The sequence below is a fragment of the Schistocerca serialis genome, chromosome 1 (genome assembly GCF_023864345.2).
Source record: "Schistocerca serialis cubense isolate TAMUIC-IGC-003099 chromosome 1, iqSchSeri2.2, whole genome shotgun sequence".
Lineage (NCBI taxonomy): Eukaryota > Metazoa > Arthropoda > Insecta > Orthoptera > Acrididae > Schistocerca > Schistocerca serialis.
Genome location: NC_064638.1, coordinates 852693708 through 852712267, shown reverse-complemented (window position 1 = coordinate 852712267; position 18560 = coordinate 852693708). Strand labels below are relative to the sequence as shown.

The following is an 18560-nucleotide window of genomic DNA, read 5'->3' as shown; positions in this document are numbered from 1 at the left end:
TTGTATAGCAATTTCAGTAACAAATTCTGCTGTCGAAAGTGCGTTTCCCTGAATGAACTCTTCTTTGGTCAAATGAAAAAAATCAGAATGTAGGGCGAAACGATGAATACCTTGCTCATTGTCAAAACACACCTCACTGGTGTATCATGTGCATATATCTATGCCAAACTGTCAAAAAAATGCATGTCTGTATAAAATACATAAAAGAGGAAAGTACGGTGAAGCATGGAAGAATAATTGTAAAAATCCGTTTATGGTCATGTGAATGCATGATAGAAAGGTAAACTTCTATCTCTATTAAATTTTGCCAGTAGAATTTGTTCCCTTTATTCCGTAACTGCCCCAGGTCTTTTCTACGCATTTTAAAATGTTCTCTCTTTTAGTAAAACGAAATGAACATCCTATTTACATGCATGAATAAACAAAAGTAGAAGAATTGGAACACACAAAGGTTTCAGCTCCCTCCTCCCCACCCAGGATAGTAAACGAAGGAGGACTGCCGATCACCAAAAGAAAAAAAATCCCATAACCAGGTCGAGAGACGTATGCTCGGATGTACAGGGGTGGACGAAAATATGGAGCCACTGGATTTGAACAGAAGTAAAGAATCTAGCCAAGCCTGCACTTTGAGTTGTTGAACCCGAGCACGAACGGTATCCGTGCGATGTCCTCAGCACATTGCAAGTGCCATTCATGGTCAGAATAGTATTCTGTGTAGTTCTGAGTGTAGAATGCCGAACATAAATCAATTCCAATTCGAGCATGGCAAAATTGTTGGTGCTGGTATGGTGCGTGCTTCCGTAACCACCGTAGCAGAAGTATTTAGTGTTTCAAGAGGCGCCATATCGAAGAGTCATGAAACCACAAAACATGCAGGGAGAGCGGTAAAGCCGGCCGTGGTAGCCGTGCGGTTCTAGGCGCTGCAGCCCGGAACCGCGGGACTGCTACGGTCGCATGTTCGAATCCTGCCTCGGGCATGGATGTGTGGGATGTCCTTAGGTTAGTTAGGTTTAAGTAGTTCTAAGTTCTAGGGGACTGATGACCTAAGATGTTAAGTCCCATAGTGCTCAGAGCCATTTTTGAGAGCGGTAAAATACCATAGTTAAGTCACAACGCAGACGAAAATGTGTGTTGAGTGATCGTGAAGGACAGTCACTGAAGAGGATTGTGGAGGAAAAAAAAGAGGGCTACTGCTGCAGAAGTCACTGCGGAACTGAGTATCGCACGCACGAACCTTGTCAGCACCAAAGCAACAAGAAGGGAGTTCCATAAGCAGGGAGCTGCAGAGCGAACTGGAATTCCAAAATCGCTCATCAGTGACGCAAATGCTCTTAGCAGGAAAACGTGGTGCCGAAGCCATAAAACCTGGACCAAGGAGCAATGGAACTCAGTGATTTGGTTGGATGAGTCTTGTTTCACACTGTTTCTAACTTCTGGTCGAGTTTACGTCCCAAGAGCGAAACATGGCGGATGTTTGGTGATGATTTGAGCAGCCATATCGAGATATTCGGCGGTGATTTCTTTCCAGGGTGCCACTACTGTCAAGGATTATGTGACCATTCTAGCTGAGCAGATCCATTATTTGTTCCCAGATGGTCATTTCTTCACACAGCTAGCATCGTCCACATTTGGTTTTGTGAGGATGAATTGTCGCATCTGCCCTGGTCACCACAGTCACCAGATCTCAATGTTATTGAGCCTTTACGGTTAACTTTGATGGAAGGGTGCGTGATCGCTATCCACCTCCTCATTGTTACTTTAATTTGCCACTGTTTTCTGGTGTAAGATTTTCTTGCCATCCATACAGGACCTGTGTTTACCCATTCCGAGATGAATGGAAGCTGTTTTGAACGATAACGGATTTCGTACACGGTATTTGGCATGTTAATGTTTTGTCTTTTCGATGTTTTCATATTTTTGTCCGCCCCCTGTATTTGTCACATGGTGAAGACGCTTTAGGATATCAGACTACCCCTTTGCATACAGAAGTTCAGGTGCATTATGTTTCTGGTCTCCATCTATTTCCCTGATTAGGGATATGCCAACCTCTATGCATTCTCATGTGTATTACCTATTACGTCAAAGGGTCCATCATAAATCATCCAGAATTTCTTTGTCTGTTCATTTATTTACTTGAATATCCGTTTGATCTTCACCAAACCTACATATCGCATTTGAAGGCTGCCTCCTGATTAGCCAGTGGTAGCTTATACGGTCACGCTAAGAGAGCATCGCGTTCCTTTGCACCCAACAGACAATAAAGATATCCCACAAGTCTAGATTTATCATTGAGAAAGCTGTTTTGTTTTGTAATAATACACCTATCAACTCTGTACGCAGCCTGCCATCCAAGCCATCAGTCACGTTTACGTTCTCATATATTTACTAATATTTATTCTCTCATTCACTTTAGTCCCCACTTCTCTCATTCGGCATACCTTCCAATTGTTCGTGACTAAGATTGAAGAGGTGGACGAATGCGAGTTTTACTGTACAGATGGATTCAGGTGTGTCATCTTTCACTGGGGATGTGAGATCATAAACGGCAGTGTCGTTGGGGTGTGGAGTTAGTAGGATCCACAGGGAGGTCCACAAAGACTCTAAAGTGGTTAGTACTCTTATCATTTATAATTCAAGGACACACAGTGGAACATCAATTTCTGGTTATTCATGGTAAGCACCCTGCAGGGTACTCCAATTTCTCACAATCCTTGGCGATCGCTAAGAGCAGCACCTATTGGTCTATATCAGAATTACTGGATAAAATGACTCCAGATGACAAGTTACTTATTTTAATTTGTGAAAACAGTTTCTCACTAACAACACATCTACTGTAAGCCCATGAGTGAATAGAAACTGATGTTGCATTGTGGGCCCTTGAATTATAAAGAAAAAGAATACTAACCACTTGACATGGACCTCCCTATGGCCCCTAATAAGTTCACCGCATCGGCAATGCTTTTAATGACCTCTGACTCCCAGTAAAAGACGACACGCTTCAGTTTAACTCCAGTAAAACTCATATTTCGTGCACCCTTTAGTCGTAACTCAGTAACTGAATGAACTGTCACCTCCATACTAATTGTGGTTGCTTCAGCCAGTAATTCCAGATTGATTAGTTTCTGCTCAAGTTGCTGATCTTGTCCTCCCCTGCTCTGCTCGGCCCTACATTCACTGGTGTCACGCGTTCCTTTTCTTGTTATCACCACTACGCTGCATTTATCCTTTATTTTTCTCTGTCTATGATATTTTGTATCATCTCCACACATTTCTGGTGCTCGGTACTCGCGGCTATAGACCCCTTACCAACATACATAAAATCTAATAACTCCCTTTAAAGATGTTCGTCTTCAACGTTACTATCTTTAGAGATCTTCAACTGTAAGTCAAGGTGCATACTATTCGTATTCCTATTTTTTCCTCTTTCAGGTACTCTACTTGACTGCTTTCCGGTCCTTCTGCACCTGCCTCAGTTTGGACCTTAATACAGGCATACCTCAGTTTCCTGATAACTGCTGGACATTATGTGAAATCGCCTTTCATTGCCACTGTCGTTATGTCTATATTGAGTATTCCCTTAACAATGGTAGCTTCCGTCACTCCTTTTATTTACTGGCATATGACTTTTCCATCTTATTCTGCTTAGCCCGTAACAAACATTGACGTTTCTAAATCCTTGACTGAATTCTGTAACATGTCCTTCAAACATTCTATATGATCGCTGCAACTTTCCAAAAAAACTGAAACTTCTAACGATGTGATGGTAGCTTATGTTCGGACCTCATAACTGCCATTCAGGAACCGAACTGCTAATCAAGTCTTTTATTTTCTGAGTCCATATATGATATGTATATTACTACATACAAATCCTTGAATCATATTGCTCATAACCCAGAAGCTAATTCAAAAATGGTTCAAATGGCTCTGAGCACTATGGGACTTAACATCTGAGGTCATCAGTCCCCTAGACTTAGAACTACTTAAACCTAACTAACCTAAGGACATCACACACATCCATGCCCGAGGCAGGATTCGAACCTGCGACCGTAGCAGTCGCTCGGTTCCGGACTGAAGCGCAGTCGCTAATTCTTCCCTACTAGCATTCTTTTGATCAGTACTGTGAGGGAGAGCTTCAAGCAAGCTCCTTAATTGTTTAACAACAGTCAGAAGCTTCTACCCGTCAATTAAAGGTTCGCCACCCACATGGCTCCTGATGAATGATATCTTCTTACTTTCATTCTAATCATTAAATAAACCGTCTCCCTAAAATCTTTCAAGAAATCTACAGGCTGAATTAATCCTGCCAAGTCAGTTTTAAAAAGGTCTTGCGTTAGCCAGAACACTTTATATAGTTTTTCCATTTGCTGTACCTCATTCAGACTCCAATACACACACACTGTTCCACATTTTTTAAACTTCATTGAGTCCTTCAGTATACCTTGCATCTAGACCTTCATGCTCCTCTGCACACTGGACCTAGTAAGTAATAATATACCTATAAGTAATAAAAATTAGTTGATGGCGTAACTTACGCCCTTTTATATAATCAAAGCAATTACTTTTGTTGTAAGCACAGTTTACACGCACAAACAAAAATATATTATTGTTCTTATTCTGTGCTCAGTAGAAAGTTCGACGAAGGCATTACAGCAACAGTTGCTGATGAGTCTTTCGGACTGTATGGCCATAGTCCTCGCATTACGTCCAGAGCTGCACTGAACATCTTCGGAGGGGCTCCTGGTGACGTTGAGTCTTGCCCACTAACGAGTCGGACGTCGCCATAAATACTGTGCAAAGTGTGCGTGGTCGAGTTTACACTTGATCGGCAGGGATAGTCTTTGTCAGAGATAAAATTTAACTATCGGAAGTCACCTGTCAAGCAAAAAACTTATCTATCGATTCTGCGTAGTCACTGGACGTATATCCCTGAGTTTCGTGGCTTCTGGACGAAACATTAGGAACTGACAATTTTCTTCGATCGCGGCCATACATCCCGTAAAACTCATCAGCAACTATGACGTTAGGTCGCGAAAGTCCTCACTGTGATACTGAAAAGACGTTTGTTATATTTTTGTTTTGGAGTTATTTTATGTTACTTTTTTGTTCAGGAATATGCGTTTTATATGCCTGGGTATTGAGTCAAACAGAGCTTGGATGGCGTGTACAGGTACAGCTGCCCATGCAGCTTAAACACGATACCACAGTTCAGCAAGAGTAGTGACTGGCGCATTGCGACGAGCCAGTTGCTCGACCACCATTGACCAGACGTTTTCAGTTGGTGAGAGGTCTGGAGAATGTGCTGGCCAAGGCAGCAGTCGAACATTTTCTGTATTCAGAAAGGCCCGTACAGGACCTGCAACATGCGGTCGTGCATTATCCTGCTGAAATGTAGGGTTTCGCAGGGATTGAATGAAGGGTAGAGCCACGGGTCGTAACACATCTGAAATGTAACGTCCACTGTTCAAAGTGCCGTCAATGCGAACAAGAGGTGACCGAGACGTGTAACCAATGGCAACCCATACCATCGCGCTGGGTGATACGCCAGTATGGCGATGACGAATACACGCTTCCAATGTTCGTTCACCGCGATATCGCCAAACACGGATGTGACCATCATGATGCTGTAAACAGAACCTGGATTCATCCGAAAAAATGACGTTTTGCCATTCGTGCACCCAGGTTCGTCGTTCACCATCGCAGGCGCTCCTGTCTGTGATGCAGCGTCAAGGGTAACCGCAGCCATGGTCTCCAAGCTGATAGTCAATGCTGCTGCAAACATCGTCGAACTGTTCGTGCAGATGGTTGTTGTCCTGCATACGTTCCGATCTGTTGACTCAGGGATCGAGACGTGGCTGCACGATCCGTTACAGCCATGCGGATAAGATACCTGTGATCTCGACTGCTAGTGATAAGAGACCGTTCAGATCCAGCACGGCGTTCCGTATTACTCTCCTGCACCCACCGATTCCATACTCTGCTAACAGTCATTGGATCTCGCCCAACGCAAGCAGCAATGTCGCGATACGATAAATAGCAATCGCGATAGGCTACAATCCGACCTTTATTAAAGTCGGAAACGTGATGGTACGCATTTCTCCTCCTTACACGAGGCATCACAACAACGTTTCACCAGGCAACGCTGATCAACTGCTGTTTGTGTATGAGAAATCGGTTGGAAACTTTCCTCATGTCAGCACGTAGGTGTCGCTACCGGCGCCAACCTTGTGTGAATGCTTTTCAGAGCATATCACAGCATCTTCTTCCTGTCGGTTAAATTTCGCGTCTGTAGCACATCATCTTCGTGGTGTAGCAATTTTAATGGCCAATAGAGTATATAATTTTTACCACAACGTCTCCCTATTTCAAATTACAAATCAACAATTTTCGATTAAAATCTAAATTAAACATTGACAGTTTCAGTTTTGGTATAAATGCTGTTTATTCTTAAGTAACAACAGATAGGAGGTTAGTTACGTAGAACAAAAATGTTCTGTAGGTTACCCACCCCTTTATACATTGTCACTCATTGTCTAGACAGTTCAAGGCTTCCGGTTTCTGGGGAAATTTAGTAAGACACTGATTGCATGCTAAGGAAAGCGATATAAATGTAGTGATCCCCGTTAGGTATGGAAAACACACACACACACACACACACACACACACACACACACACACAAAGACAGACAGAGACAGAGAGAGAGAGAGAGAGAGAGAGAGAGAGAGAGAGAGAGAGCGAGAGCGAGAGCGGATACGACCTTAACTGACCATAGCTATTAGGAAAACTGACGTAGTCTACGCTTACGTACACTGAGGTGACAAAAGTCATGAATACCACCTAATATCGCGCCGGAGCTCATTTTGCCAGCGTAGTGCAGAATCTCGATGTGGCATGGACTCTACAGGTTGTTGTAAGTTTCCTGCAGAAATAGTAAGTTCATGCTACATCTGTGACCGTCTGTAATTGCGAAAGTGTTGCCAGTGCAGGATTTTGTGCACGAAATGACTTATCGAGTATGTCCCATAAATGTTCGAAGCGTGGCCAAATCATTCTCCCGAATTTTTCGGAATGTTCAACCCTATCACGAACAGTGGTGGCCCAGTGACGTAGCACATTACCATTCATAAAAATTCCATCGTTATTTGGGAACATGAAGTTCAAGAACGGTTGCAAATGGCCTGCATGTAGTCGAACATAACCATTTCTAGTCAATGATTGGTTCAGTTAGATCAGAGGAACGAGTCCAGTCGATGTAAACATAGCCCACATAATAATGGAGAAACCACCAGCTTGCACAGTGCCTTGTTGAAAACTTGGGTCCGTGGCCTCGTGAGGCCTACGCCACACTCGAAGTCTATCATCAGCTCTTAGCAACTGCAATCTGGACTTATCTGAGCAGGCCACTGTTTTACAGTCGTCTAGGGTCCAATCGATATCGTCAAGTGCCCTGGAGAGACTGTACAGGTGATGTCGTGCGGTTAGCAAAGACACAAGTGTCGATCGTTCGCTGCCATAGCCCCTTAACACCAAATTTCGCTACACTGTCGTAACGGATACGCTAGTCGTACGTCCCACACTGGTTTCTGCTGTTATTTCACGCGGTGTTGATTCTCTTAAGGGGAGGTTTACTATCTTTGGCCCGAAAATAGCACGTCCTTTGAGAATTTTTTCTCGGGACGTGTTATAAATATTAATATCAAATAGGATCAAAATATTTATTGATATTTCCTCTACAAACTGGAATTTTTTCTACCGGAAATGTCGAAGAACAAAGGAGGAAGTGCTGTCGGAACGAAACGAAATTTCGATGTAGACCTCCACGCGCGGTATGTCACAGGTCAGCCGGCTCGTCTGGAATCAAAACTGAGTTAACGTTAGTGAAGTATATAAGATTCTTTAGGAGTTGTACCTCGCTTAAATTATTTGGACCATAGGAAAGAAAATAGTGGCCATTTGAAAAAAATAGGGTTATTTTCTACGATTTTTAGACTTCGTCGGCCAAGTAAAAATATTTACAGTTGATGGATCGGAATAAATGTGGTACGACACCTAGACGATTTAGTTAGCTTCGTCAGAAACAAAGAATCATGCCAATCGGTTAAGTAGATTTCATGTTACCATACCGCGCGGTTCAAATGGTTCAAATGGCTCTGAGCACTATGGGACTCAACTGCTGTGGTCATTAGTCCCCTAGAACTTAGAACTACTTAAACCTAACTAACCCAAGCACATCACACACATCCTTGCCCGAGGCAGGATTCGAACCCGCGACCGTAGCAGTCGCACGGTTCCTGACTGCGCGCCTAGAACCGCGAGACCACCGCGGCCGGCATACCGCGCGATAAAAAGTCATTTCGAGAAAAACGCGTTTCAAGTTTTGACTACATATAAATGCAATATTATGCACCTCACGTTCAATCTGTTATTCAGGGTCCATAAACTCGTCCTTCGTCTTCCTCATAGAGGGCTTTCTGCTCGATCTGGACCAACCTGCGCTGCTCCAGAGCCGCTCGTACGGTCGGTGACAAGCGGTTTTAGGCCTCTCGAATCCGGTGGTCGTCCGAATGCTTGGCGAACTGCTTCGAATAGAGTCCCAGGGTAACGTCCATCGTTGTCACGGTTTTCATAATTGCTGAATACACTTCGTTGAAGCTGCTCACTGCCAGGAAAGTCGCAATCTCCACAGTCTTCCACCAGAATCCAAATGCTTGAGGGCTAACTTCCAAACACACGCGTTCAAACCTTCATTTGAATTTTGTGTGTTTCTTCCCAAGCAACGGTACAATAACTCGACCTCCGAAAGAAAAAAAACTGGTGCGTGAAGAAGGCCGATTTCAGGCAGGTGCATTTTTTGTTCAACCTCGAATACCAATCACTTCCGTTCCGTATTCGGAAAAACCGTTTCAGGGCTGGATTCTAAACACTTTTATGGATCCAAAAATGCAATTTAAAAAAATCGATTTTTTGGACCAAAAGATAGTAAATCTCGCTTTAACTCTATGCAAATGCCGGTGCCCTCGGTTGTTAAGTGAGTGTTGTCGGCCACTGCGTTGTCCTTGATGAGAGGTAATGCGTGAAATTTGGTATTCTCGGCACATTTTTGAAACTGTGCACTCCCTAGCGATTTCAGAAATGGAATGGCTCATGCCTTCCATCTCTCATTCCGCGTTCAGAGTCTGTTATTTCCCGTCGTGCGACCATAATCTCTTCGTGGAACTTTTCACATATAATGCCTCAGTAGTAAGGTCAACTATGCCAGTGCACTGCCCTTTTTTTCGTTGTGTACGCGATACTACCGCCATATAAATAGGTGCATATCGATACCTGATGACCTCTTTCGCCTTAGTGGCCGCGCGGGATTAGCCGAGAGGTCCCGGGCGCTGCAGTCGTGGACTGTCCGGCTGGTCTCAGCGGAGGTTCGAGTCCTCCCTCGGGCAAGGGTGTGTGTGTTTGTCCTTAGGATAATTTAGGTTAAGTAGTGTGTAAGCTTAGGGACTGATGACCTTAGCAGTTAAGTCCCATAAGATTTCACAAACATTTGAACATTTTTCACCGTAGTGCATGTCGGAATTGTGATCACTATCTATATCCGGATCCCGCTCCAGCTACTGCCGGGTCTGGGTGCTGACGAGTCCTCTCCACTTGTCTCGGTCCTCACATCAGTTTCCTTCCTCCACTTGCTGCCAGGTCACGCCTCTCCTCTCCACAGATATTCTCACTCCCATTTTCCAACGTGTTCTTGGGCGCCCTCTAGGCCTTTTTCCATCCATCTTTAGTTTTTTCATAATTTTGGGGAGTCTGCGCCCATGCATCCTCTTAACATGCCCATACCATCTTAATCTCTTTTTCTCAATTTCTTCTCTCATACTTTCTTGTTTAAGGTCCTTTCTAATCTCTACATTTCTTACTCTGTCCATTCTTGTTTTTCCTTTAACTGCGCTGAGAAATTTCATTTCCCGTGCTTGCAAGACTGGTCCAGTCCCTTTCTGTCATTGTCCGTGTTTCTCCTCCGTAGGTGACAATAGGGAAGTAATAATTCTTATACATAAGGCGTTTTGCTTTTTCTGAAACTTTCTTATTCCAAATCAGGTGTTTTATCTTTTCGTAGAAATTGCCTCCCTTCTATAACCTCCTCATTGATTTCGTTGGTTATTCTTCCATCCCTAGATATTTCACTCGCTAAATGAGTGAAACTTTCTACCACTTTGAGGGGTTCTCCATTCAAGGTAATGTTTCCGTTGATCCTTTTCTCTCTTTCAAATGCCATTACTTCACTCTTTATTTATTTTTAATCAATACCTTTTCATTATTTCCTTCCACATATCCAGTTGTAACTGTACATCTACGCGTTTATCACCCCATATTATCATATCATCTGCAAAAATCATCTTTTTGTCTTTTTTTTCCTGTATCTTTAACTGCCCAACTCATTCCCTCCATCACGACATTAAAAAGTGCAGGAGATAGTGAAGTGTCGGCAGAAGTGCCAACACCGTGTTGTTTGAGGAAGCCGAAATGCACGCTATAAGCTCACGCAGGATGGCGTGAAGTCTGCAACAGGATACTTAATGAATGCTATAAAGAGAAGTACGTAGCTTCTGGAATACTTAACTTTAATCCACAATTGGTGAACATTGGTCTTGTTACTGTACATGCTTCATTAGATACATAGCAAAGGATAAATGGCGCCTTGCTAGGTCGTAGCAATTGACTTAGCTGAAGCCTATGCTAACTATCGTCTTGGCAATTGAGAGCGTAATTCTCAGTGAACCTTTCCTAGCAACGTCGGCTGTACAACTGGGCGAGTGCTAGTAAGTCTCTCTAGACCTGCCGTGTGGCGGCGCTCGGTCTGCTATCACTGATAGTGGCGACACGCGGGTCCGTCGTATACTAATGGACCGCGGCCGATTTAAAAGGCTACCACCTAGCAAGTGTGGTGTCTGGCGGTGACAGCACAGATAGGATATTCCTTGCTTAACTCCTTGTCTTATTTCGAAGTACTTAGAGTTCCCCAATGGTGTTCTCTGTACATTGCCTTTATTACATTAATGTATCCATCTTCTATATCTGTCTTCTTCATTTCTTCCCAGAGTCTTTCCCTGTTAACTGAGTCATATTCCTTTTCGATGTCTATAAAAACGAGTATCACCCTTTTGTTATACCCCCAACTCTTTTCCATCAGTTGACGGGTAGAAAATATCAGGTCGATCGTGCTTCTTCCTTTACTAAACCCATGCTTTTCTTCACTCACCTCCTTTTCTATCTTTTCACTTATTCGATGTTGTAAAATTCTTTCAAAAATCTTGGCTGTATGACTCGTAACGGTTATTCCTCTGATCACTGTAAGTTACTCAGTACGCAAGGCAATGGTACGGACGGAGATCCAGAGTGGGTGCACGGCTCGGTTGCAGGCAGAGGATGGAGCCGTGGTTGTGCGCGGCGGCGCTGGTGGCGGCGGTGGCGCTCTGGCTGTGGCTGCGGCCCCGCACGCAGAAGACGAGCCCTCCCGGGCCGCGCGGGCTGCCGCTGCTGGGCAACCTGCTGCTGCTGGACCCCGCGGCGCCGCACGAGTCTCTGAGCGCGCTGGCTCGCCGCTACGGGCCCATCTTCTCGCTGCGGCTGGGCTCGGTGCCCACCGTCGTGCTGGCCGACGCCCGCCTCGTGCGCGACGCCTTCGCCAAGGACGCGTGCACCGGCCGCGCGCCGCTCTACCTCACGCACGGCATCATGAAGGGCAAGGGTGAGTCGCTCGCCGTATTTATGCAACTGATCGCTCTGCGCCCAACTGGTTTGAAGCATACTTAACCAACAGAACCCAAAAGGTACACTGAACAGTTCAGACAATATCGGAAAGGTAGAAAATTTTAGGTACTGGGGGGTGGGGGGTCGGGGGGGAAGGGGGGGGGGGAGGAAGGAGATCACACTTTTGTGTCCATTCGTATTCCTTACGTATGTAATGACCTTCCACTTTCAGCAAAAAACATTGGTACTTTTGGCAGTCGTTTTTCGTCCAGTAAAGTGATCTAAAGATCAAAACAAACCGTAAAACGGTTTTGAAGAGACATCCGTAAGGTGCAAAAATTGACAATTGACCAAAGTGTGTGGTCATCCACCTGAGTGCTGAAAGGAATCCGTTCGGTTAGGCGCTAAATAAGTCAAATCTAAAGGCCGGAAATTCAAATTAATGTCTAGGAATTACAACTGCGAACTGCTTTAATTGGAAGGAACACAGAGAAAATTGTGTGGGGAGGGCTAACCAAAGACTGCCTTTTATTGGAAGGACACTCAGAAAATGTAAAAGATCTGTTAAAGAGACTGTCATAATAAAGTAAGGGAAATCAGAGCTCGCACTGGAAGACGTAGCTGATCGTTTTTCCGCGCGCTGTGCGAGATTGGAATAATAGAGAATTATTGTGAGAGTGGTTCGGTGAACCCTCCGCCATGCACTTAAATGTGATTTGCAAAGTATCCATGTAGATGTAGACACTAGTGTTGTAATAAATCGTATCAGTCAGAAAGGAGCAGAAGAATTAGTAAATGACATTTTACAAGGAATTATTAAGCAGTTCTCTTCAAATGGATTCTTTAAATTTTGAAAAAAAAGAAGAGGAAGAAAACAACACTGCATTTAGTTCTGTACAACGAATAAAGTAATTTCAGCAATTCATGTAGCACACGAGCAGGAGTCAGTAAATAGGGTAAAATTCTCCAAATTTTTGGGTGTACATATTGATAAAAACTTTAACGGGAAGAAGCATATTACTGAGCTTATGAAACAAGTCCAGCTGCTTCTGCTCTTCGTATAGTAGGCAGTCTTGGAAACAATTCTAAGAACATCCTGACATGTTATGCATATTTACAGTCTATGATGTCTTCGGATAATTCGTAGGGTAACTCATCACTTACAAAGAAAGTATTGATTGCGCAAAAGGGAGCAGTAAGAGTAATGTGTGGTGCTCACCCACTGACGTCACGTAGGCACGTCTTCAAGGAGCTACTCATTTCAACTGCGCCGTTGTGATAAATATATTCAGTAATGAAATTCATCGTAAATAATCCATCAGCATTTGAGAAGAACAGCGGTGACCATACCTATGACATAAGAGGGAAAAATGACCGCTACTACCCATTGTTAAAACTGCCAGTGGCTCAGAAAGCAACTCAATATGCAACAACAAAAACTGATAATTTACCCAATAACATAATCCGACGAGCAGAGAAGCAAGTTTTCGATCTAATTTAAAATCATTCCTCCTGGACAACTCCTTCTATTCCATTGACGAATTTCTGCTTAAAAATTGCTAACCAATAAAAAAGATGTGGTTGAATGAGTAGGACTGAAAATAATAATTTATTCACTAATGTTAACACTAATCATGTTTACATATCCTGCAAACTGACTTGTTCCAAACCATTCCGATAAAAGAATCGTTTAGATTATCTATGGAAGATGTGTCCAACTAACTTTACTGCCGGCCGCGGTGGTCTCGCGGTTCTAGGCGCGCAGTCCGGAACCGCGCGACTGCTACGGTCGCAGGTTCGAATCCTGCCTTGGGCATGGATGTGTGTGATGTCCTTAGGTGAGTCAGGTTTAAGTAGTTCTAAGTTCTAGGGGACTGATGACCACAGCTGTTAAGTCCCACAGTGCTCTGAGCCATTTTAACCATTTTTTTAACTTTACTGTCTCACTTGACGAGGCCGAATTTTTAATGGCGCTACGGTTTACGACGTTAAACGTGCCCAGCCTAGAGTGTAATGCAAGCAGAAATTAAAGGTGCGACTGAAGTTGTGTTCATGGAGTCATTCCCTTAAATGGCGAATGTTGTAGTGCTCACGTTTGTCAGTGCTTCCGTCGCTTCTTGGCACAATAGTTCCATACAAGGTACATATGAAAAGCTCGGTGAATGGTCTCATAAAATAAAAGAAGCAAAAATTACAATGGAAATGCCTTTACTGGTCTTCAGACTAATTACGAGCAGCTACAGCTCACTTCTGATATCGGTTGTAAAGCTGTTGGAAACAGTCAGCAAACACTTCTTCTGGAATCGCTCGAAACACATCACACGGTCAAGCGTTGTTGGATATCCGATACGTCTGCGAATTTTCGTGAACAATAGTGCTTACACTCTCTTTGCTTATCATCCACAAGCATCCGTCGCACACCTGTCACTGTAAAATGGAGCGCAAAATCGAGCAACGTATCAACATGCATTTTGGTTCAGATTAGGGGAAATGATGACGGAGACTCATGAATGTTAGTGCTCGTGCACAGTGTTGAAGCAGTGAGTAAAAAGTACGTATTTCTCTGGTTTAAAAGCGTTACAGGAGGAAAGGACAGTGTCGAGGATGAAACGCGTTCAGGTTAAGAACGCACAATCCCAAAACAACTCCGACCGAGTGCAACGAACGCTTGCGGGTGGTCGCCGGCTCTCTTTGAGAATGAGAGCAGGAGGAATGCAGGTAAGCAAAGACAGTGTAAGCACAGGTGTTCACGAACATTCGTGGACAACATCGCTTGACCACGGTGCTTTGAGTGATTCCCCAAGGAGCTCTCGGTAGCAGTTTTCAAAAGCTTTACAAAAAAAGGTTCAAATGGCTCTGAGCACTATGGGACTTAACATCTGTGGTCAGCAGTCCCCTAGAACTTAGAACTACTTAAACATAACTAACCTAAGGACATCACACACATCCATGCCCGAAGCAGGATTCGAACCTGCGACCGTAGCAGTCACGCGGTTCCGGACTGAGCGCCTAGAACCGCTCGGTCACCACGGCCGGCAGGTCAACAGATGTCAGAAGAGTGCTGTAATTAATGGTGATAACCTTGAAGGCCAGTAGATGTAGTTAGCTTGTAACTCTTGTCTCCTTTGTTTACTGAGACCATTCGCCGAACTTTCCAGACGCACCTTGAATTTAAAGTTGAAAAGCAAACAAATTGCGTTTTGTTCTACAAATATAGTACTCGTTTACACAACGTCAACTGAGCAACGATAGACCTTGTATAGTTAACAATTTTTGAATGACATCCAAAGTACAATAACTTTCCAGAGAACCACTCTGTACGGTGTAAACGATATCTGTTTACAACTTACCACAGTGATGTATGGGAAGTCGAGACGAACAATCTGATAAAGGCCACTTGTGTGAAATATCCTCAAACTGACAAAAAAGCGATCTAAGGTACGGAGCATACGTCTCATGCCACCAACTTAGCCTTAACTGTTTGGAGCTCATGTGTTTTCCTCACTCGAATATACACATACTTTGTTTTTTAACTTATAAATTTCAAAAATTATGTTTGTGTAAATTTTGCCTCAAAAGTTTGTGAATTTTAACAGCGCAAAATTAGCAAAAAATAGTTTTGTTTCTCTCGCATGTGGCAATATCTGCAGAATGTTTTGTTTTGTGTTCGAGCTTTTAACATTTCCGATTTCATCTCACGGTCAGATTACTTTTCACTGTAAATGGAACCGTTGTGTTGGTGCAGGACAGAAGAATATCACATCGGACGACGTTGAGAGAACATGGAATGACAAACCTTACTTGACAATGTACGGTCGGACATAACTCACGGTAGTTTACTGGGGTGATTGGCATTGTGTTAATACTGACCTAGCTGCCAGTTCTGTGTCCTTCACGGCCAGCGGAATTGCTCCAACATGGGAAACTCACCTAAACTTACGTCTGTTGCAGTTATCAGCGCATGGCGCTTCAACATGAGAAGTCTGCCTATTTAATGTTTCGACACAACCACACTTCGGCACTTTGAATACAGCTACCAATAAAGGGAAACTAATTCTGGTGGAATAACGCTACATCTACGTCCACATCTACATGGATACTCTACAAATCACACTTAAGTGGCTGGCATACGGTTTGTCGAACCAACTTCACAATAATTCTCTATTATTCCACTCTGCAACAGCGCGCGGGAAAAACACCTATATCTTTCCGTGCGTGCTCTGATTTCGCTTACTTTATGATGATGATCGTTTCTCCCAATTTAGGTTGGTGTAAACAAAATATTTTCGCTTTTGGAGGAGAAAGTTAGTGATTGAAATTTCGTAAGAAGATTCTGCCGCAATGGAAACGCCTTTGTTTTAATGATGTCCACTCCAAGCCTCTGTAAAGTCCAAGACACTCTCTCCTCTATTTCTCGATAATCCAAAACATGCTGCTCTTCTTTGAACCTTTTCGATGCATTGGCTTAATCCTATTTGGTAAGGATCCCACACTGCGCAGCGGCACTGCAAAAGAGAACGGACAAACGTAGTGTAGGCAGTCTCTTTAGTAGATTAGTTGCATCTTCTGAGTGTTCTGCTAATAAAATGTAGTCTTTGGTTCACCTTCCGCACAACATTTTCTGTGTGTACTTTCCAAGTTAAGCTGTTCGTAATTGTAATTCCTAGGTATTTAGTTGAATTTACGTCCTTTAGGATCGATTAATTTATCGTACAACCGAAGTTCAACAGATTCCTTTTAGCACTCATGTGGATGACCTCACACTTTAAATTATTTAGGGTGAATTACCAGTTTTCGCACCATACATATATCTTTTCCAAATCGTTTTGCAGTTTTTCATCTTCTGGTGACTTTATTAGTCGCTAAACGACAGCGTCATCTGCAAACAACCGAAGATGGCTGCTCAGATTGTCTCTTGAATCATTTATATAGATAAGGAACAGCAGAGGGCCTATAACACTACTTTGGGGAACCCCATAAATCACTTCTGTTTTACTCGATGACTTTCTGTCAATTACTACTAACTGTGATCTCTCTGCCAGGAAATCCAGTCGCATAACTGAGACGATATTCCATAAGAACGCAATTTGATTACAAGCGGCTTGTGTAGTTCAGCGTCAAAAGCCTTCTGGAAATCTAGAAATACGGAATCAATTCGAAATCCTTGGTCACTAACGTTCAACACTTACTGTGAGTAAAGAACCATGCTTCACAAGAACGATGTTTTCTAAATCCATGTTGACTGCGTGTCAACAGACCGTTACCTTCGAGGTAATTCATAATGTTCGAACACAATATATATTCCAAAATCTTGATGCATATTGACGTTAATGATATGGGCCTGTAATTTAATGGATTATACCTGTTGCCTTTCTTGAATATTGGGGGTCTAGTGTCCTCAAATTAAGTGGTTGTACATTCGTCATTACATCCACACCAATTCAAAGACGTCGCCTCTCCGAGTTCAAAGAGCTTACTCGGACGGGAGTGTGCCGTTACCAATAGTGCACACGAAACTTCATTCACAGAAGAGTTGATATGTTGCCTCGTGGGACACCTCACAAAAATATGTTCAGATGTATGTGAATTCTTAAGGGACCAAACTGCTGGGGTCATCGGTCCCTAGACTTACAGACTACTTAAACTAACTTATGTTAAGAACAATACACACACACGCCCATGCCCGAGGGAAGACTCGAACCTCCGGCGGGAGCGGCCGCGCAGTCCGTGACATTGCGCCTCAAACCACGTGGCCACTCCACGCGGCGGACGTCTCACACCTTGCCAGGATATTTAGGAAAGACGTAAGTACTTAATATGATAGTCTCCGAGTCAACAAAGCTCACAAATTACGAATCGTGACCAGAGGGCCACCGGGAACGACAGTACAACACTTGAGTGTTAACAGGTCGCCAGTACTCCGCGATCACCTACCCCAACACACTGAAGAATGTATCGCACATGCCGTAAGCTTTGTTCATGAACTATTCACATCTAAGCGCCAACAGTTCGCCAGCAGCAGAAATGTATTTCACATTATTAAAGTTCACTGCCTGCGTGACTTTATTTAGATTACGTTACTAGCACACTACGCGCCCAAACAAAGCTTATAGCGCCACTCAACCACACGTCCGCCCAGTTCGACCCCCGAGTCACGTGTCTGCTAACAATGTTGTGTCTCACCGCTGCTCCGATGCTTGGTAGCAGTGCCGCCAGACACCACCGTTTGCCAAACACTACCTGTGATTACAGCCACATCAGTCTCTCCTGTTTACGTACATGCAGACAAGCTCCAAACAATGCTTTTATAAATACGGCGTGTTCTGTAGTACAAAACATTCTCGGACTTCTTGCCGCATTAATTCAGGGTAAAGCCTCAAGCTTTCAACGGTTTCCATCATTGTCTTCGCCAGGAACAACTGACTGTCAAAACTGCTTTTGTGGTGGCCTTACGATAGCCGAAAGACGGCTCCTGAGTGGTCGATATGTAAGTCATGCTGTCCCAGATAATGTCAACGTCCGCGCTGGAAGGTAGGAGACGAGGTACTGGCAGAATTGAAGCTGCAAGGACGCGTCGTGAGTCGTGCTTGGGTAGCTCAGTTGGTAGAGCACTTGCCCGCGAAAGTCAAAGGTCCCGAGTTCGAGTCTCGGTCCTGTACGCAGTTTTAATCTGCCAGCTTTTTGCTCTGTGTACCAGTGTATTAAAAGCTGCTCTCTTCTGGACTGGATGGCGGAAACTCCGGGCCCTGAGATATAAATCAGTGTGCATTGGCTTGCGGTACACCGAGTGGTCGAGACGTCCATCCGACTTCCACTGTAC

At 43.8% G+C, this 18560-nt stretch overlaps 1 protein-coding gene across 1 annotated transcript in view; it reads left to right on the top strand.

Annotated features, from left to right (window-relative positions):
- Positions 1–18560, top strand: part of LOC126458389 (cytochrome P450 306a1) — a 374739-nt gene that overhangs the window by 46375 nt on the left and 309804 nt on the right. The window contains exon 2 of the mRNA XM_050095385.1: positions 11410–11738. Within this exon, the coding sequence (XP_049951342.1) occupies positions 11417–11738 (322 nt within the window). The 5' untranslated portion in view covers positions 11410–11416. The remainder of the gene's footprint in view (positions 1–11409; positions 11739–18560) is intronic.